Source organism: Triturus cristatus, chromosome 1_1 (assembly GCF_964204655.1).
Source record: "Triturus cristatus chromosome 1_1, aTriCri1.1, whole genome shotgun sequence".
Lineage (NCBI taxonomy): Eukaryota > Metazoa > Chordata > Amphibia > Caudata > Salamandridae > Triturus > Triturus cristatus.
Genome location: NC_140579.1, coordinates 3639842 through 3661485, shown reverse-complemented (window position 1 = coordinate 3661485; position 21644 = coordinate 3639842). Strand labels below are relative to the sequence as shown.

The 21644-nt window shown below is 44.3% G+C and overlaps 1 protein-coding gene across 1 annotated transcript in view; it reads left to right on the top strand.

The window, feature by feature from the left end:
* Positions 1 to 21644, top strand: part of LOC146869055 (proteasome subunit beta type-7-like) — a 50618-nt gene that overhangs the window by 18448 nt on the left and 10526 nt on the right. The window contains exons 2-4 of the mRNA XM_085647137.1: positions 11448 to 11541; positions 15172 to 15269; positions 20805 to 20945. Of these exons, the coding sequence (XP_085503263.1) occupies positions 11448 to 11541; positions 15172 to 15269; positions 20805 to 20945 (333 nt within the window). The remainder of the gene's footprint in view (positions 1 to 11447; positions 11542 to 15171; positions 15270 to 20804; positions 20946 to 21644) is intronic.

Genomic DNA, 21644 nt, shown 5'->3' with positions numbered 1-21644 from the left:
CCTACTAAGCAAGCAGTTGGCTGAGAGAGTAATTTCATTTAACATGTTTTTTAAATAACTGTAGATCTCATACTGTGGATATAGATTGTAAAGCCAGACCGAGCATTTAAAATACTTTTGTTGCAAATGTCTTTGTGGGAGTAAAGTCTGGTGTTTCTTTGACAGGCTCCCACACTCGGGCACGTTGGCGCTCTGTCAGCCCTTATTTTGCCGCTGGAATGTTAACTTTCGGAAGGCTGATGCTCACACGATGGGACGAACATTCAAAAACATTTGCACTGCACCCGTACCTTCGATAAATGCGAGCATCGATTTTCCGTTGTTTTATGAGAAAATAAACTTTTACATTGTTGCTTTCGTCTTACGTTTGCTAGAGTCTTATTTTTAAAAAAAAACAGAAATAATTATATTTATGCATAAGTGTCCCGTGCACCTCAGAATGTCACTAACAACCCTCACTCAATCATTTTCGCAGTGACTCCTTGGTTTTAGTTATATTGTTGCAATCGGTGCGAAACAGGTGAGGTCACCTAAAGTTGAGGACGTGTTGTATCCATTGTCTTTATATATCAACTTTTTGTGTAGAGCTACTCTGCCGTTTCTGAACTTCACCTGCACTTGTTAGTTCACCAATTCATGATCCTAGATGTATTGACGTGTGAATGATGGAATGCCGAGAATGGAACTCGCCACGTCTAGATGACTACATTTTGTCAGCACTGAGCATTCAGCTCACTGAGCCATGATGCGATAGATTGTTTATGAATGCATCACTATTGGCAAATAGCGAAATTGAGACGATATGAGAGATGAGCCACTTTGTCCAAGATCAGACAGTTGGTTTCCTCGGGTCTGATCTTCTTACATCTGGCAGCTCACATTGTGTTATGGCTTTTCTTTAGTGTGTTGTTGTACGCCTACTTTGCCCTCAAATGTGTATTATTGTTATGTGATAACATTAGCACCTATTATACAGGGCGCTAGGAAACGATTGAATGCATTTGGAAGAGCTATAGAATAAACTGGTGTCACTGTTATTATTTCCAATGCCTCTCGTCTCTGTAGGGCGTCTCAATCTGGATGTCTACCACTATTGTCACTGCCCTCGGTGTCAGAGTGAGCCCTGTCCCCAGGGCACAAGTTCTAAACAAGCATTTGCAATGCAATAAGTCTCACATTTACGTGAGTTTGAGCTATTGGCAATGTAAATGACAATACCTTTTATTTATGTTTTAAAAAATAAAAAATAATAAATAAAAGGCATTGTCATTTACAATGCCAATAGCTCAAACTCGCGTAAATGCGAGACCTATTGCATTGCAAATGCTTGCTTTATGTTGTATTTTGTTTTCTTTAGATACCCGCGAGAGGTGGGGGAGCAATAGAGAAGCAAGTGGGGAGTGGGGGGGGTCGACACAATAAAATAATAATAAAGCCTGGTTAGGGAAGGAGTTGAAAAGCAGAACATGAGGGAGAGAGAAATATGGAGAGTGGGGTGGGTGGTTTGGGGGGATGAAGCTCATGGGAGCGGGTGCAACACATGATGAAGGGAGCAACACGGAGCATGGGGGTGGGTATTTGGCAGGGGAGAAGCACACAAGGGTGAGAGCTAGAAAACACGTGCACTCTCATGGAGTGCTCAAGGAAAATTTAAAAAAAAGTAGTTCCTCAAAAGTGAGCAGGGAAAAGAAAAAGATACACATCAGATGGTAAAGAGGCTATGTTTCAGAGGAGAGGTAAACACAAGATGGGCTAGGATGGACAAGGAAAGCTAACAAACAAAAATAAAAGAAATAAAAGTGATAAAAGGCCAACAACTGGCCGCGGTGGGTGGGCTCTAAGCCACTGTAAATTCTTGGTATAGATGACAATAGGTCTGGCACTACCTGGTTTAGGATACATAATGAGGTATTGAGCAGACTGCGCGGTGTTCTTGCTGTAATCAGTTATTCAAACCTTAGATATGTATTCTCGTGGCTTTTTCCACATCTAAAGTTACCAACACAGGCGGTATAACTTTCTTGGTTCCCTTTTCAACTAGGTGGATTACCCTTCTTAGGCTATATTTTGTTTGGCGATGTTTAATAAAGCCCGACTGATCCAGATGGGCATTAGCCTTGGGGGGAGAATATTCTTCAAGCGAGTTGACAGTATTTTAGTAAATATCTAGGTGACAACATTCAACAAGGCTATAGGCCAATAGGAAGTACATGTCTTGGGGTCCTTCCCTGGTGTGTGTATCAAAAAGGTGAGGGATTCCTTTGTAGAGGTAGCCAATTTTGTAGTCAGAAGAGTTGTAGACTCTCGCCAGTTAAGGGCTCAGCAGGGCCCCAACGTTTTATAAAAAATGCCCGTATAGCTGTAGCGTCCTGGAGACTTGTTGACATTATGGGTGGTAATGGCCTGTTTGACCTCCTGTTCTGTAATAAGGTCTTCTAGCTGGCAGCGTTCAGCTCAGTAAGTTTGGGAAGGTTGTCCCTTTGTAGATATTCAGTTTGAGCTTCTATGCGGCTGCACTCACTCCTTCTTGTATAGTTGGATATAGTAGGAGCGGAAAGCCGCCAACTTGTGCCCCTCCTTAGTGAGCCTGGTACCATTGTCTAAGACAGGGGTCTCTAACAAGTAGCTTGTGAGCTATTGTAGCTCTCCAGCTACCTCTGAGCTCACCTGTGTGCAGCCCAGCTTAATAAATTAGAAAGCTTTTGCTTTGTTCAATTTATATACAAATAAAAAAAATGGAGAATATACACTACTAATAATATTAGTAGCTCTCAATGCGTTTCATTGAACATAATTAGCTCTCAGTTCAGAAAAGGTTGGAGACCCCTGGTCTAAGACAATATCTTTAACATAGTGGCATTCACGTTGTATGCATAGTAGGCGAGCCAAGTGGGGGCCTGTCTTATTGCTGTGTTGGTAATGCATCTGCTTCAGATTGAGGAGAGTAAGTTTGGCCCTATTAGTGTCCATAGTGAGTATTTGGCCTCGGAGTGCCATAAGCTGCTGTTGCTTAGGGAGTGTGGTGGCTAATGTATAGTCTTTCTCTAGATCTTTAAGCTCCCTCTCAAGAGACTCTCATTGTTGCTGTCTGAGTCTTCTAAGATAGGATAGTTTACTTATGCAAGTCTCCCGTGGTACCACCTTAAAAGCATCCCATAACTTCTCAATCAACATATCAAGGGTGTCATTACGTTGGAAATAGTCCTTTATGGACTCCATCAACTCGGTCCGAAGGACTGGGTTCCTAATCAGGCCAGGATTAATAATCCACCTGGGGAATCTCTGAGGTAGGTCCCCCTGATCTAGTGTCACTGTCACCGGTGCATGATCAGCTATACCAATCTCCAAGGCCCCCGTTAGAGCAGCTAGAGGTAAGAGCTACTGAATATATTTTTGTATTCTCGAGAGCGTCTGGCGTACAAGGGAGAAGAAAGTGTAGTCTTTGTCAGAGGGATGTCATCCCCGCCAATAATGAATCACTAAGTACCACAGCTTTCCTTTCAGTGTGGCGGAGAATCCCCCAGAGTGTGGGGTGCACGGTCCTGTCCTATTATCTCAGAGATTCCAGACTAATATGGAGTCTCCCATAAAGATGATGTCACCCACAGCAAATACCAACCACTAGATCAATACTTTTACACAGGAAGGCATCTTGGCCAGTGTTTGGGCTTAGAGCACCATCACTGTCAGTGTCCAGTCATCGATCGAGTCCTTAATCATGAGTAGGGCACCCGGTTTTATGGTATTTATTTTTTGGACATTTCCCTCTGTATTTTTTCATATTTCTTTTTTGCTAATATTTTCCATATTTATTTTGGGGTTTGTGAAATCGAAACTAGTATTTCCACATTTATGTAACCGATAAATGTGCACCTGATAGGTTTCCATGATATGAATGCCCAAAGATGATAAATCAATGCACTTCTCTAAAAACATGAACATTTTGGTATCAAGGTTGTACATAACTACTGCTGTTTAAGCCTCTTTACTAAAATTCCTTTCTTTGTTTAACCCCTTACCTGTCAGTCCGCACAGCTATTGGCCTGGCTGGCAGTCATGAATGACAGCATTCAGAATCACTCGAAAAATAATCCAATTTACATTTTTATCCACTTTTAAAAATACATACAGACAGGAAAATAAATGGTTTTCTGTCTGTATTTGTCTGTAAAAATCAATAAAAACTGAAATACAGAGACCCCTAACCATGAGGTATCTGCCCTCCCTGTCTTTTTTTGCTTTGCACTCAGCAACATGGAGGGGGAATCCATGATGTATGAAGAGAGTGAGCAGTATGCCTGAAAATATAGTTTGTGTCTGACTCTAGTGACTTCTCTCTGTTTCAGCTGTATTTCCTGAAATGCAATGAGACTGTACCTGCCCCTCTTTATGAATTTGCCAAATCTTGGTCCATTTATTGGGGACGTTCAACCCCTTAACATTGAGTAAGAGGACCTTAACCAAATCGCATACCATGGATCTTGATTATCAAAAGCCGCCCTCCCCATTTTCACAAGGGAATCAGAATCGCAACATACCGAGTCTTGCAGTGTTTGTGCCTTTCGATTATCCAGGCCACTATGTGGACCACTGAAAGTGTTCTCCTTGTGAGGAGTGAAGGCTCTCTGTTTCCCCGCCCTTTTTGTTCATCCTGCCCCGCCTTCCCCTCATAACCCCAAACAGTGTGAAACTAATAAACAAGAATAGAAACATAACACCAATCAATGTCACTGTGCCAAAATACACCCTGTCTGAGCGGCAGGGATCCCCTTCTTTCCCAAGGAGGATACTTGAGCTCCGTCAATATAAGGGAGGGCTTGGAGGTGTAACCAAGGGGTTTTATGTAACCTCTCTCATATTCCATCATCCTTGCCCATCAATGGGTATGGTGGTTATGGCATCTAAAGGTCCAGAAGGAGCTATTGCCACTCCCCTGCAACAGGACACCAGGAGGGGACCAGTTTCACAAGTCATAAGTCTTCTTTCCGAGTTGCATTTCTGTTCCTCCTGAGCCCCTGGCACTGCAACTCTTGTACCTGCCAAGGGGTAATGGTATGTATGTATGTATGTATAAAATATTTATAGAGCGCACTGCAACCCTACGGGCATCCTGGCGCTGACGACACAGTGAGGGGAGGGAGGAGAAAAAAGGGGTTAGGCTCTGGGAAAGAGCCAGGTCTTGAGCTGCCTACGGAATGCTGTCAGTTCCTGGACCTGTCGGAGCTCCATAGGGAGACTGTTCCAGAGACGGGCTGCCGCAGCACTGAAGGCACGTCCCCCCAAGGTAGATCTCTTTATCTTGGGGGTAATGGCCAATCTGGCTGCTGAAGAGCGCAGACTGCGCGTGGGAGTGTACCAGCTGAAGAGATTTTGTAGCGGTCTAGGACCAAGGCCATGCAGAGCCGTAAAAACTATGCACAGGGATTTAAACAGAATTCTCCGTTGCACCGGAAGCCAGTGGAGATCAGATAGTGCTCTGGAGCTGGATGAAATACGAGGTCTCGAAAGGGCGAGTTTTGCCGCAGCTGACTAAATGCGTTGGAGGCGCTGGATCAGGTATCCCGGGGACTCGAGCATCAAGGCATTACAATAATCAAGCCGGCTGAGAATTGTGCAGCGGACCACTGTACCTTTAACATGGGGGGGGAGCAATGGTAGGAGTCTACGTAGGCCTCTCATGATCATGTGGCAGTTGGGGGATCCCCAAACAGGGGGGGATCCCCAAACCTCTGCGACGCCAATGTAATTCCCAGGAGTTCTGCCGCCACCTCCAGGTCTAAGGTCTGGTGTGACTTGTTGCCATGATCAAACGCAATGCCGAATGGATAGAGCCATCTATACCTGATTTTATTTTGGCAAAAGTGTTCCGTGATTGGCATGAACTGCTGTAGTCTGAGAAGCGTTGCCGGGACAATGTCCTGGAACAATGTACCGGAGTAGCCCTTGTGTTGGATGTTGTCCTTGGATCTGGCGCCTGTAGGACATGTGCTTTTATCTAGAACTCATGGAACTTGGCCAACACATCCTGGGGTCTGTCCGATCTCGCCATTTGGTAGGGGTCCATGCGGTGAACTCTGTCTAGCTCAATCGAGGCATAGTCAGTACCAATTAATGATTAAAAGAGTCCCAAGACAAAGTGTTTAAGATCTGAAACCTCCACTCCCTCTATTAGACCCCTGATTCGAATGTTGTCTCTCCAGGATAGATTTTCCAGGTCTTCGACCTTTTTCATAGGTACATCATTTATGGCATGAAGAGCTGTGCAAGTGTCCATCTGTGTGTGGCTCTTGCCCATATGATCCTTTAAGTTGCTTTCTGCTTCAACAATCCTGGCTCCCACTGCAACCACGTCTGACCTTATCGTGATGATTTTGTCACCGAGATCAGATCTTAGGGCGTTGATCTCTGTTGTAATATCTGTCTTGAGCTCCTCCCCCAATTCCACCTTAGAGCTGGCAAGCACATTTTCCTTTGTCAGGGCCACCTGTCTCCTCTCTGCCAGGCCTTGCCTACCAGGTCCTTCAACCACATCCCGACTCCAAAGAAGCCTGTGACTTTCCTCGGTGTGTGTTATTTTGGGGGAGACATAGTTAGAGTTAGGCGGTGGGGAATCTGTGCCCTCTAAAAGTGGGCGCAGTCTCCAGTGGAGTGCCAGCTAGGGTGGATGTCATAAATGGTATGGGCTGTGTGTGGTGAGACTTCAATCCCTAGATATTGGGCTCTCATATTGAATCTCGCAGAAGCAGGTCACGTAGTCGCCAGCAAAGCGACATAGTGAGGGGCAGGACGTAACAAATCTCTCCAGACCGCTCAGCGCCAAATGTGCTGTTTCCCAGCAGGTCTGTGTTTCTCTATACTGCCCCAGTGCCCACATTCCCCTGCGGTCCAGACAATATTGACAAGAAGGCCTAGTTGAACCCCTGTGTGACAGAGGCAGGGGATCCAGGTGTGCCGGAGAGTTCTGCCGGGGACCTATCAGACCTCTCTTTCACCTGAACCAGGAGGCATTGCTTGCTTCTTCTCCACAGGGCTCAGTCCGTTAGGAAAAGAGAATGGCATGCCCTTGTGACCCGCAAAGGCCCCTAGCTCACCTCAGGTGTGGTAGACCCCGTCCCACTGCAGAACATTCCGCCCCTTGCGGTGTCGGGGACCAGAGCCTGGGGTGCCACTGGCGTCATCACCACACACTCTGCTCCTTTCTTCTCTGCAGGGCTATTCGGAGAGTCTGCAGCGCCCTCCGGTGCCAGCCGGCAACAGCACCATCCAGGCCCTCTGGCCCTCACCCGTGCTTAGTGCCTCTGTCACAAGGCGCGGTCCAAAGCTCCACATGGCCATCGCTGCCTCACCATCTTCTGCAATCACCCTGCGGCTACAACTCGCTCCCTCAATCGCTGGTGTCCCCCTCACCCTTGCACTGTTTCAGGGCATCATGGGGAGGATGTGTTAACAAGCCAAGGCGACTGCCGAGATCACAGAGCTCAGTTAGGGAGCGTCTATCTTGGTCCGCACCGAAGCTACTCCCCTCCATCTGCTTTCATCATTGGAAGTATGGATTAAAAGGTCCCAGCAGCACAGTGCTGTGGAAGAAAATGCCAGGAATGACTGAAGCATAGCTGGCAAGTTTCAATGTGCTTATGCGTGACACTTCAATGCCTTATGCGTGAGTGAACATTGAGTGACACATTTTGCCACTGCAACAAAGCAATTATGTTCCTATGATGAAATCAGTTTTATGAAGTTAACTCCTTTTGTGCAGCTTTACATAATGGCTAGGCAAGAGATACACTGCTGTCCCAGTGAAAAGCAGCTCTTTCCCCATATTAAGTGATACCTTCAGCCTGTACTGATTTTTACAAGGAATAGCACATTACATTCAGGCTTGTAGTTTTGCTATTGATATGGTTTGTTGGCTACAGCGCCAGTACTCATTGAAAAGGTGTTACAGGCGATCAGCTTCAAGGTTCAACGAGGATGAGCTGTAGAAGATTTTTTTTTTATTCATGCCTTGAACGAAAGGTTCAACTCTCATTTCATAGCCATGCTTGTTGCAGTGCAGGGCAAAAAGGTCAATATAGGTTTGTTGAGTAAACTACGACTCTGGCATAGTTCTACAAGGTTTGCTTTCCCACCCACGGGTGACACAGGTAAAATTGGTTCAATGCACCAACGCTGAATGTGAAAGACAGGTTATTGTATATCTTCAGAACCCCACCCAATACATTGTTGTAGTGGCATCATTGCCTTTAGGTTACTAACAATCCCTAAGCCGGGATTTGGGGCACCGTGGTACCGGAAACAAACCTGTTTGACTCTTTGCAATACCACACCCACAAATGGCACTAAGAACAATAGACATTTTTAACTAAAAGCATTTATTTCAACAAAGTATTTATTTCAACAGGACGAACCTGTTTTTCAGCATATCTAGAATAACCACGCAGAATCTCACAAAAACAACAAATAAGGATGTTGCAAACAACGAGAATAATATGAACATTTCTAACATAATTAAAATGCCATTTAAAAACTAACACCCTAAAACATACTTCTATGCACTACGTTGTGAGAGCTTTTGAAGTAGAACTTGCAATCTAGACTTTCTGTGGAGAAGCAACGCTCTGCATACCTTGTTGACAGCAAAAGCTGTGGATATCAGAGAGGCGTGAAGGCCGTGTTCCCTGTGAAAGAAAAACACGCTGCGGCAGCGTCCTTTCTCCCGGACTTAACTCGTTATCCATATCAGGTGTGATGTAGGATCTTCATGGGACGCGGGCAGCAGTTCGGATCATCTCTGGCAGTTTTTTTGTGCGATAATCTGGGGAAGGACCTCTCCTGACGAGTGGCAATCCATTACACTACCTCTTATCAAGGATTGGAATTTCTGACATAAGTTCAGGAATTTCTGACATAGATTATTTGCATCAAGGTGTATGTTCCAGACATAACCTTATGATCAGATAAAGGTAAATGGACGTCAATTCAGACGACACTGTTTTGATGTATGTCTGTGTTTGCTCTTATTTGACCTTGCCACTGTGAAAACTAGACACTGGTCCCAGACTGACGTTGCATCGGGTGACATATCTATTTCACAATTCTTGCAAAGATAAGGACAGACGACATCTGCATCAATGGCAGACATGACAATGAGTCAACATAAATTGGGAAAAATTACAACAACCATTACCTGAGATGGAGTTGGGGGCCTACTTAAAACGGAATAGGGTATTAGGAGCTTTACGTCAAGTTGACTCGATTAAAGCCTTGGCAGGACACGGACATGATTGGTATATTGGAGTGGCAGTAATTTAACAGACACGCTTTCAATATGGGGGAGAAGGTGAGGGTACTCGATTTGTTATGCTACCAAAGATCGAAACATAGGGAATGTTTTTGATATTTTGATAGGTGCGACTCGTAGCTGCACACACCACGACTCTCCAGTAAGCATGTCCCTCTCCGGCTGGTACATTAATCACTTTAAGCTCCTGTCTGATTTATAATTGACCATTTCTATAAGTCTGGATAATTTCAGTATAAAATATTATGCACATTTTGGACAACACTTTTGCTATTTAGGCTTGAAGGGTGGGTTCTTTGTAGTACCCAGACAGTGCATGCCCTGCCTTGTCATGGGAGCCTGGAACCTCAGCCTCAGCGGTTTGAGACCGTCAACATAAGTGCTTTCATACAGGCTTGGTGTGCCGCATGCCGCTACATCACAGCAGGTGCTAGCCTGCCCCAGGGCTGCCTATAGTGCATAACGCTTGCTTATTAATACTTATGGTTCCTACTCCAAGACCTGAATCATGGCGTAGCAGACAGGGGTCAGGTACCACTGTCCTCTGTCCTGCCAATGAGGTAAGGATCGTCGCTATCTGAACAGCTACCAGGACAAATGACTTTAAATAGACCATGGCAGAGGCTAAAATACCTCAGTGTAGACATTTCAGCTTAGCGTTTTAATCACTGCAAGGCACTGTGAGATGGAACACGGTGATATCTGTGTTCCTGTGCGGGTCCTTATGGTGATACGGGAAAACAGACCAAATGCGTTAGCCCGACCCTAGATGCGTGGCACTTAGCAGGGCTGCTTAAGGCGTTCCCCTGAAGTGGGTCACGTGCCGTCTCTGACGATTGTAGCAAGGGCTAGCGGGGAGGGACAGAGGAGGATTGGACGTCTAGGAGTGGGAAATTGAAGGTGAAGACGCGTGTGGGGGGAGGGAGAAGAAGAGAGCTATTGTAAGGTAGAGAGGGTGGGCGACAGATCCGCGAGGGCCATTGGTTTCATTTTCCTGCCTCAGACACGCCGTACCTGGTGTTAGTCAATGGCTGGGTTTTTACCAGAGGGCAGGTGCAGGCCCCATTGTTCTGGAGGAGAAGTGGGGTTAGCACCACCCTTTCATTCACAGGGGTGTTGTGCGTGTGCGGTAGTAGCGTCCACGAGCATCTGCGCTTCTGAGACCTCCTCGGCGCGCGCGCCCCCTCTGCCCCACGTGACTCCTAAACATTTGACGCCTTCCTGTTTAGGACTAGATGCATGTCTGGTGCACCAGGTATGCTGAGGGTCAGGACCAGATGTAAAGGTGGGTAAACAAGGGTCTAAATCATGAACAATGCTAGTTTTCCGTTACAAAAGGCAACAAAGAAAAGTGAGTACATTTCGTCTTGTTATTGATTCAACTGCCAAGTGGTTCCATGCCATGTGTGATAGCATGATATAGACCGGGCTTTTCAACAAACAGCAGGTCATTAGGGTCTAATAAATCCTAGCATGCAAAGTGATGTTATTGCAAAAGCTAGGACTGGATGAAGATGTCACACAGGACGTGGACAGCTATTTGTTTTAGCTTTCACAAAATGTATTAGTCCATTTCTAAAAATGTGGCAGTACTTGTTACCATCATTTTTAATTTTGTGTAATGATAATGTTTATAATAGGTATGAAAAGCATACGGTTCCGTCACTCACAGTATCGACTATCACAATGGTGGCGCTTAAAATACCCACACACTCAGCAAATGAATTTGTCCAGTCTTGAAATATGGTCCGGTTTGGACTGGGGATGCAAAGACGACACTCCTGCTACCACAAAGTGTTTATAGGGAAATTGCTAAATCATTCACAAATATGAAAACTCAAACTTGCCCGGAGAACACAGCGATGTTATACAGGCAAACCATCAGGTTGTTCAAAAGTTACAGAACTTATTCACAAAAGTTTAAAATATATAATAGACAACGGGAATATGTGTACAAAGCCTATATATTAAGATACAGGCGAATGTGTACTGACAGAGCTCAGTCTGGAGTCAGTGAATGTGGGGACCGTGAGTCTGTAGTGAGTGTCAGGCCCATTAGGCTTCAGTCCTGAGTGCTCAGTGTGGTGTTGGTGGGAGTGGTTTAGGTGAGATTTACTGATCTCGGCATTTTTCTTTCTCCTTACAGGAATGCATCACTAGAGAAGCACCTCTTGGAAACTGGGGCGAAGGCCCCCAAACCACGGAAGACGGGAACCACCATAGCGGGTCTCATCTTCAAGGTAGGAGTGAATTCCACCTGTGTGCAACCAACACTGACCAGCCAGTCTCGCGTGCTTGCTTCTATCCTGTGTGACATCACCAACAGCTGCCAGCCAATCACAGGCACCCTCTGCTGTCATTGGTGGTTTGTTACTCCAAACTATGTGCTCCCCTCTTTCTCCTGGAAGCTGCGTGTTAAAATGTGTATATAGAGGTGGGCAGGGTGGAACGCTATTGGGCAAAGCCGGCGCAGTGTTCTGGCTTGGCTCTACGAGCCATGTCATCACCATTGTCGGCTTCTAACTCGTGCAACAAACATCATGTAAACATATGATACAGACTCTTAGAAATTCAAAAACGTGTATTTCTGTAGCCTGTGCACGTGTTTCCTGTTAGTACATTAGGTTGTGTTGTAGCATTCAGTGACATGTATTTGAGGTGACACATCGAGAAATTAATTTGAAAAGATTCCTGCTCCCCTGCCCCCCACCATGAAACTCATGCAATTAGTGAACGAGAGGCAAATCAGTTGTCATGGATACCCAATGTGTGGCCTAAGATGCAATTACAGATGGAACAACACTGTAATCTAATAAACCATGTACATGATAGGTTATTGTACTGATGTATTTCAAGGTGCTCTTATATGTGAAAATGAAGGAAAACGAGTCACAGTGAAATGCACTATTTCCCTAGGATCACACGGTTTGACAAGCTGGGCAGTCGGGATTAATCCCAGGCCTCCTGGTTTCACAATGTTCAATTCAGCAACTACATGGGTATCTCTTTCTCTCTCCCATTTTACATCAAAGGTTGATGGTTTATGATGAATTCTTTCAGACGCAACATCATTACACTGTATTAAAACGTTGTTGCATGTTAAATCAAGTAAAAACCTAATTCACTCTAGAAATAAATTACAAAGTTAAGGGAAGGTAGACTACTCTACTTTCATCTTCATATCACCTGCTTCACCTCACTTGGTAAGGACATCAATTTAAGTCTCAGCACAGTCAGTGGAGCAAATTATGCACATTAACTGAACAAAGGTCTGGGAAGAGGCTACAGAGTTCACATGGCACAAGTGGAGAAGAGCACAGCTGCCAGCAGATGTTCACCCAGCAACCACACCGTTTTGTTTGCATTTTTAATTACCCCGTGGTGGCGAGGGGTGCAGATCCTGAATATCAACTCTAGAATTTTGATGGACCTTAATATAAAGTTGGAAATATCATGAGCGTCAGAATATCAAAGATAGGTATATTGACGGTAAGTACATCAATTGTTGTGGAATAATATTGACATTTTAAATATTGTTTCCTTAAATATCATTAAGTATAATATCATTTTGTAATTGTTTTTCAATTTTTAGAGTAATTTAATTTTACGGATTCCATTTTATAGTTTAGGAATAGTTAAAACAATTCTGGTTTTGGAGAATTATTGGGGTTTTGGATAGGTAGTTTAAAAAAAAAGTGTTTTAATTATATTGATATTGTATGTGATATTGATAAGTTCTTCTAATTTGCTTTAAATGCAAATGTTTAAAAATGCAGTGATAGTTTAAATATTTTTTATCTGGATTGTGGGTTTTATGGCCTGTTAGGCTGGGTAGTGTTTTAAAAAATAAAGACTTCTAATAGGTAATCTAAATTCCACCAAAATTGATTTACCTCGTTGTTTGCAGCTTTGCAGTGTTACCCCAATGTTTGTATGACTTGGAGTTGGATTAGTAATTCTGTTCTTCCCCAAATTTGTGCTGCCCATTATTGGTAGGTCTTGGAGTTAGAATAGTAAATCTGCTCTCTCCCAATTAGCCCATGTTATTTTAGTGTTTGTACACATTAGTGTTAGAATAGTAAGTTTGCCTTCCCAAAAATATATTGTGTTACACCATTGCGTGTAGGTCTCGGTCTTAGAATAGTAAATCTGGTCTCCTCCACTTATGCTGTGTTACTCCAATATTTCTATGCTTTGGTATTAAGGTAGTGAATCTGCCCTCCACCAATTATGCTGTGTTATTCCAGTGTTTGTATGCCTTGAATTTAGGATAGCAGGTATGCACTCCCCAAAAAGCATCTCTGACCTCACAGTTTAGCTTTTGGAATTAGCACAGTAAAGCTGCCCCCTCTCCCACCGGTCAGGCTGTGCACCCCAGGGTTTGTAGGCCTTGGAGTTAGAATAATAAATCTGCTGTCACCCAGTTAATGCTGTATCACCCCAATGATTGTATGTTTTGGAGTTCGAATAGTAATTATGCTGGGATAACCCAAAGATTGTGTGTTTTGCAGTTGGGATAGTAATTGTGCTGGGATACCCGCTTGATTGTGTGTTTTGGAGTTACAATAGTAATTATGCTGGGATACCCTCATGATTGTATGTTTTGGAGTTGGAATAGTAATTATGCTGGGACACCCCTGTAATTGTGTGTTTTGGAGTTACAATAGTAATTATGCTGGGATACCCCCATGATTGTGTTTTAGAGTTGAAATAGCAATTATGCTGGGATACCCCCATGATTGTTGCTTTGGAGTTGGAATAGTAATTATGCTGGGATACCCCCATGCCTGTGTGTTTTGGAGTTGGAATAGTAATTATGCTGGGATACCCCCGCGATTTTGTGCTTTGGAGTTGGAATAGTAATTATGCTTTGGAGTTAGAATAGTAATTATGCTGGTATACCACCATGATTGTGTGCTTTGGAGCTGGAATAGTAATTATGCTGGGATACCTCCGTGATTGTGTGCTTTGGAGTAAAATAGTAATTATGCTTTGGAGTTAGAATAGTAATTATGCTGGGATACCACCATGATTGTTGCTTTGGAGTTGGAATAGTAATTATGCTGGGATACCTCCGTGATTGTGTGCTTTGGAGTTGGAATAGTAATTATGCTGGGATACCACCGTGATTGTGTGCTTTGGAGCTGGAATAGTAATTATGCTTTGGAGTTAGAATAGTAATTATGCTGGGATACCACCATGATTGTGTGCTTTGGAGCTGGAATAGTAATTATGCTTTGGAGTTAGAATAGTAATTATGCTGGGATACCACCATGATTGTGTGCTTTGCAGTTAGAATAGTAATTATGCTGGGATTCCCCCACAATTGTGTGCTTTGGAGCTAGAATAGTAATTATGCTTTGGAGTTAGAATAGTAATTATGCTGGGATACCTCCGTGATTGTGTGCTTTGGAGTAAAATAGTAATTATGCTTTGGAGTTAGAATAGTAATTATGCTGGGATACCCCCGCGATTTTGTGCTTTGGAGTTGAATAGTAATTATGCTTTGGAGTTAGAATAGTAATTATGCTGGGATACCCCCGCGATTTTGTGCTCTGGAGTTGGAATAGTAATTATGCTTTGGAGTTAGAATAGTAATTATGCTGGGATACCCCCGCGATTTTGTGCTCTGGAGTTGGAATAGTAATTATGCTTTGGAGTTAGAATAGTAATTATGCTGGGATACCCCCACAATTGTGTGCTTTGGAGCTAGAATAGTAATTATGCTTTGGAGTTAGAAATGCTTTCCTGTATATCTGCAAATCAATATCGGTGTCCAAATACCAATCTGTACATGTGTGTGTCTATGCAAGCTACATTAAAGGCTCCCTTGCTACACCTTCACCCTTTACTGCCCTCCCTCCCTGCAGGACGGCGTGGTTCTGGGAGCAGATACAAGGGCCACAGATGACATGGTTGTGGCTGACAAGAACTGTGACAAGATACACTTCATCACCCCCAACATCTAGTGAGTATCCATGCCTCACTTCCCTTACTGCTCAAAACAAAACCACCAACATTGAGTGAGTATCCAAGCCTCACTTTCATTACAACTTAAAACATAACCCCAACATCTAGTGAGCATCCAAGCCTTACTTCCATCACTAGTCAAAACATAACCCCGCCATCTAGTGACTGTCAAAGCCTCATATCCGTTACTACTCAAAACATAACCCCAACATCTAGTGACTGTCAAAGCCTCCCGTACGTTTCTACTCAAAACATAACCCTGACCTCTAGTAAGCATGGAAGCCTCAATTCAGTTACTACTTGAACCATAAGCCTAACATCTAGTGACTGTTCAATCCTCTCTTCCATTACTAGTCAAAACATATCCCCAACATTTAGAGAGTATCCAAGCCTCACTACCATTACCAATCAAAACATAACCCCAATATGTAGTGAGCATTTGAGTCTCACTTCTTTTACTACTCAAAACATAAACCCAACATCTTATGACTATCAAATCCTCACTTCTGTTACAACTCAAATCACAACACTGACATCTATTGAGTATCCAAGCTTCACTTCCACTATGATTCAAAACTTAACCCTGACATCTAGGGAGTATACAAAGCCTCACTTCAGTTACTCCTCAAAACATAACCCCGACATCTAGTGAGCATCACCGGCCACACTTCTGTTACTACTCAAATCATTAGCCTAACATCTACTAACTGTCCAAGCCTCACTTCAATTACTACTCAAACATTCCTCCAACACCTGGTGAATATCCTAGCAGCTTCACTTCCAACACTACTCAAAGCATAACCACAACATCTGGCACATATCAAAGCTTCACTTCTGTTACTACTTAACACGTAACTCAAAGATCTAGTGAGTATCTAAACATCACTTACCTTATTACTCAAAACAAAACCCTGACATATAGGAAGTATCTAAGCTTCACTTCAATTCCTACTCAAAACATAGCAAAAACATTTACCATATATCAAAGCTTCCCTTCTGCTACTTAAAACATAACTCCAAGATCTAGTGAGTATCACTAAAAATGAATGGAGAAAAGACAGAGATGTTGGTACTGGGAAGGAATCCGTCCTCGTGAAGGACCCCCCATTGGCACAAAAAATCTGAGCCTGCTCTCTGATCCAGCACACACACAAAGGCTAGAATCTGGGATTCCTGCTGGATGAAAGTTGTCAATGAAGCCTCAAATGACAAAGGTTTCGGCCACTTGTTTTGCCGTTCTGAAATGGTTGCGGAAGATCATCTGGCTACTTCCATTTTCAGCGCAACAGACAGGGTCTTATCATGTCTTATCATGGCTGCCGCGAAACTCTGGAATGAACTTCCACTCGCAATCAGACAAAGTAGTACCTTGTCCCTGTTCAGGAAAAGGATCACAACGTGGCTGTTCCCTAGTAATTGATTCTGTTATCTCTGAGCAATGCTCATTTTAGGCTCTATTTTATTATTATTATTTTTTTTTTTCCTCTTGTTCCTTGTTGGTCCGTGTTCACGTATCTTCAGCGCCGGGGTACCCGTAGGGTGTTTGTTGCGCTCTGTAAATATTATATACAATACAATACAATGTTGAGATTGGACTACAGAACCATGCTTTGGGGACTGACAAATCCTCCATTAGAAGGCTGCAGGTGGTCCAGAATTCTGCAGCAAGAATGCTGTTGATGTTTCCAGGGGGGACCTTCGTCCCCCCCCCTGCACTGGCTCCCAATTGAAAAACAAATGTAGATAAAGATCCTGTGCTATGTGTCCAGAGCACAAGCTGGGGTTGGTCTGAGCTATTTGCAGGATTTTGTTGAACCATATCATCCGAGCTGGTCACTGCGCTCTAGTGGCTCATCCCTATGTGTGGTCCTACTCTTAGGCCCTCTTCATATCCTCAAACATGTAACAAGTATCCTGGGCCGACTTTTAGACACATCCACTTAATAACCTCCAACCTCCAGTGAATAGCGAAGCCCTCACCCTTACGCAAGACACACTTCGTAACCCTGTGATCTACTAAGAATCTAACTCTTATCTTTACACCAGACCAGTGCTTCATTTTTAAAATATAAGAGCCGAGGCCCTTGTCAGGAGGTGCAGCTTACACCACCTATTGCCCCGCGAGTGCTGCAATGACAGTACCAAAAAGTATCAGCACAACTTCTAACCATCACACTCCTGCAAATGTGACAATTCAGACTCTTCCAGGACCCCAAAGCTTTAAGAACGGCTGGGGCGGCAGTTATTAGTAATTTTTAATGTATATTGAATTAATAAACAACTGTTGTGCTCATCATTAAGTTAGATAGACAGGGCTACCATGTTGCAGACTATTATAAGGGCCAGTGTGGAGTATTAAGTGCCTCTGCCGAGCACCGGAAACCACCGACTCAAAATAAGCTTTGCACCTGCCCACTTCGTAACCGCAAACATGTTCAGGTATCCAGAAATGACTCTTAGAAACGATCCACTTATTAACCTCCAACCTCCAGTGAATAGTGAAGCCATCACCCTTACACAAGACACTTCAAAACCTCCAAACTTGAGTGAGTATTAAAGCCCTCACCCTTAAGACGCACTACATAGCCTCCATCCTCTAGTGAGTATTGAAGCCATCACCCTTACACAAGACACTTCAAAACCCCAAACTCTAGTGAGTATTAAAACCCTCACCCTTAAGACGCACTACATAGCCTCCATCCTCTAGTGAGTATTGAAGCCATCACCCTTACACAAGACACTTCAAAACCCCAAACTCTAGTGAGTATTAAAACCCTCACCCTTAAGACGCACTACATAGCCTCCATCCTCTAGTGAGTATTGAAGCCATCACCCTTACACAAGACACTTCAAAACCTCCAAACTCTAGTGAGTATTAAAGCTCTCACCCTTAAGACGCACTACATAGCCTCCATCCTCTAGTGAGTATTGAAGCCTTCACTCTTACACAAGACACTGTTCATTACCTCCAACATCTAGCGGGCATTGAGGCCATCACCATTACACAAGACACTGTTCATCACCTCCAACATCTACCGGGCATTGAGGCCATCACCATTACACAAGACACTGTCATAACCTCCAACATCTAGCGGGCATTGAGGCCATCGCCATTACACAAGACACTGTTCATCCCCTCCCCTCCAACATCTAGCGGGCATTGAGGCCATCACCATTACACAAGACACTGTTCATAGCCTCCAACATCTAGCGGGCATTGAGGCCATCACCATTACACAAGACACTGTTCATAACCTCCAACATCTAGCGGGCATTGAGGCCATCACCATTACACAAGACACTGTTCATAGCCTCCAACATCTAGCGGGCATTGAGGCCATCACCATTACACAAGACACTGTTCATCACCTCCAACATCTAGCGGGCATTGAGGCCATCACCATTACACAAGACACTGTTCATAACCTCCAACATCTAGCGGGCATTGAGACCATCACCATTACACAAGACACTGTTCATCACCTCCAACATCTAGCGGGCATTGACGCCATCACCATTACACAAGACACTGTTCATTACCTCCAACATCTAGCGGGCATTGAGGCCATCACCATTACACAAGACACTGTTCATAACCTCCAACATCTAGCGGGCATTGAGGCCATCACCATTACACAAGACACTGTTCATTACCTCCAACATCTAGCGGGCATTGAGGCCATCACCATTACACAAGACACTGTTCATAACCTCCAACATCTAGCGGGCATTGAGGCCATCACCATTACACAAGACACTGTTCATAGCCTCCAACATCTAGCGGGCATTGAGGCCATCACCATTACACAAGACACTGTTCATAGCCTCCAACATCTAGCGGGCATTGAGGCCATCACCATTACACAAGACACTGTTCATAGCCTCCAACATCTAGCGGGCATTGAGGCCATCACCATTACACAAGACATTGTTCATACTCTGTAAAATCTTGTGAATAGAGGAGCCATCGCCAGATGTACTTCATAACCTTCAAATTCTAGTGAGTTTTGAACCTATCACCCTTACACAAGACGCTCTTGATAGCCTCTCCACCACTTTGCAAGAACCCACACCAAGAACCTCAGAACAATCATCAACAGCAAACTAGACAGGACTGCACAAGTCAACGCCGTCCGGGCGTCCTGTTTCCACACCCTGAAAATACTGAGGAAGATCTTCAAATGGCTCCCATGCAACACAAGAAGAATTGCCGCTCACACCCTGGTCACCAGGAGGCTGGACTATGAGGGCTGGCCCTATGCCCAGACCACCAAGCAACTCACTACAAGACTACAGACCACCCCGACCTCATCCTCAACCTCACATTACACCACACCGCAGAGACCTACTCTGGCGTCCAATACAGACACACGCTCAATTCAGACTTCTCACACACATTCAAGGCACTCCCAACTCAGGCCCCACCTACCTGAACAGTCGCATCTCCTTCCACCAACCATCCAGACACGCCTGCTCCGCAGGACTTCTGCAACATCCCACGCGTACACAGACCCAGCTAAGGTGGATGGGAGTTCTCTTACATAGCTCCTAAAGTGTGGAACGGCCTCCCACTCCCACTAGAACCTCCTCCGCTCTTCTTGAATTCTGCAAGAAGCTGAAATCTGGCTTTTCAATTCACCAACCTAGCATAGGCAGCGTTGGGCACACACACCTGCTCAGCACCAGGAAACCTGTGCGGGTGATGGCACAGGGCACAGTTTCTACCCACTAACATCTAGTGTGTACTGAATCCCTCACCATTCCACAAGACCCGTCATAACTTCTAATGTTTAGGGAGTATCCAAGCCATCACCCTTACACAAAGACGCACTTTATACACTGCCGTATCTAGGAAGTCGCATCTCCTCCCACCCATCACTGTGCTGTATCTCTCCATATCAAGCTACCATTTAATGTTCAGCTTTACTTTATTATTTCAGTGCATTCGGACATTTGTAGTCTCCGTTTCCTTCAGTTGAACCAACTAGGCTAACTCACCTGATAAAATATAGATTTATAGATGGGTAACAGGGAATTTTCGGTATGTTTTTCACTGAGGGGTTGTGAGTGACGTCAAATAGACAATAAGAGCGAAGCCTGGGTCTGGGAATCTTCCCATGCAAGGAAATTGTTGGCTATAAGAATATGCACCGGAAGAAACACTAGAACTGACATGGGATGGGTGCATCCTTAGCTCCTTTGTTTCTCATTTCCTTGCATAGGTAGTTCTAGTTCTTCCAGTCCAGTTCTTCCCGCTCTTTTCTAATATTCTAACAGGACTACGGGGCCTAGAATGTGAAAGGCGCACTAAGTGCGTTTGTTTACAAAGATATTAATTGTAAAATTTAATTTCTTGTGCAACACCGCCACCTGCCGGCTATTTTATGCAACAAATATGACCTCTCAAACAGTGTGTCCCCATACTGGGAGATGTCAGTGCAGCAGAGGCCCGCATCCAGGGAGGGTGTTTTGAGGTAAGTTTCTGATACCCGACACTGTGCGATGACTCCTGTTTTCTTGCACCCCCGCACAGCTGCTGCGGAGCCGGCGTGGCGGCGGACGCAGAGGTGACCACACAGCTCATATCCTCCAACATGCTGCTGCACGCCCTCTCCACCGGCCGCACCCCCCGCGTGGTGACCGTCAACAGGATGCTGAAACAGATGCTGTTCAGGTGGGTGCCAGGGCAGGCCCGGGCCCTTGAGTCCAGGGAAATATATTATTCAGCGAAATCATACAGACTATACAGTCTTTCGCAGTCTAATCTGCTATTACAAGTTACGTCGCTTTTCCAGCATCACAGCTGCTTCGAGGCGCCCTGGGGGAATAGAAGAGCGAAGCAAGGGTTCAGAGGGAGAGTGTGAGGAAATGTAAGGAGTGTGGGAATAGATACGAGGGTGTAGTAATCGCGCATCCAATGAAATCAGGAGAATTATCTCTTTGAAGAAAGTTGAAGTTTATTCATGACAAGACCCACGACCTTCTTCTTCCAGTGCCCCAGTCTGTTGTACAATCAAACCCAAACATTCTCTCATGACCTAGTAAGAATTCTATACTCTACATTCCTTAAAGCAACAAACATTAAATAACACTTATGCCCCTACTTACATAAGAAATTCACTTCCACATATTACACATCCCCCTTTCCATAAATCAAATGAGAAATTGAAGCAATAACACAAAATATATATATACAAATATACAATAAAAATGCACACAAAATACATTGACTCTAAAATTGATAAAGGAAAATCAAACAGAGGAAATATACATATTTACAAATCATTAATAATATACAAAGTCCCTTGAATGAATAGGAGCAGATCTCATTCTAGAACTACTCCTGACTGAAGCATCTCCACCACCTGTAGAC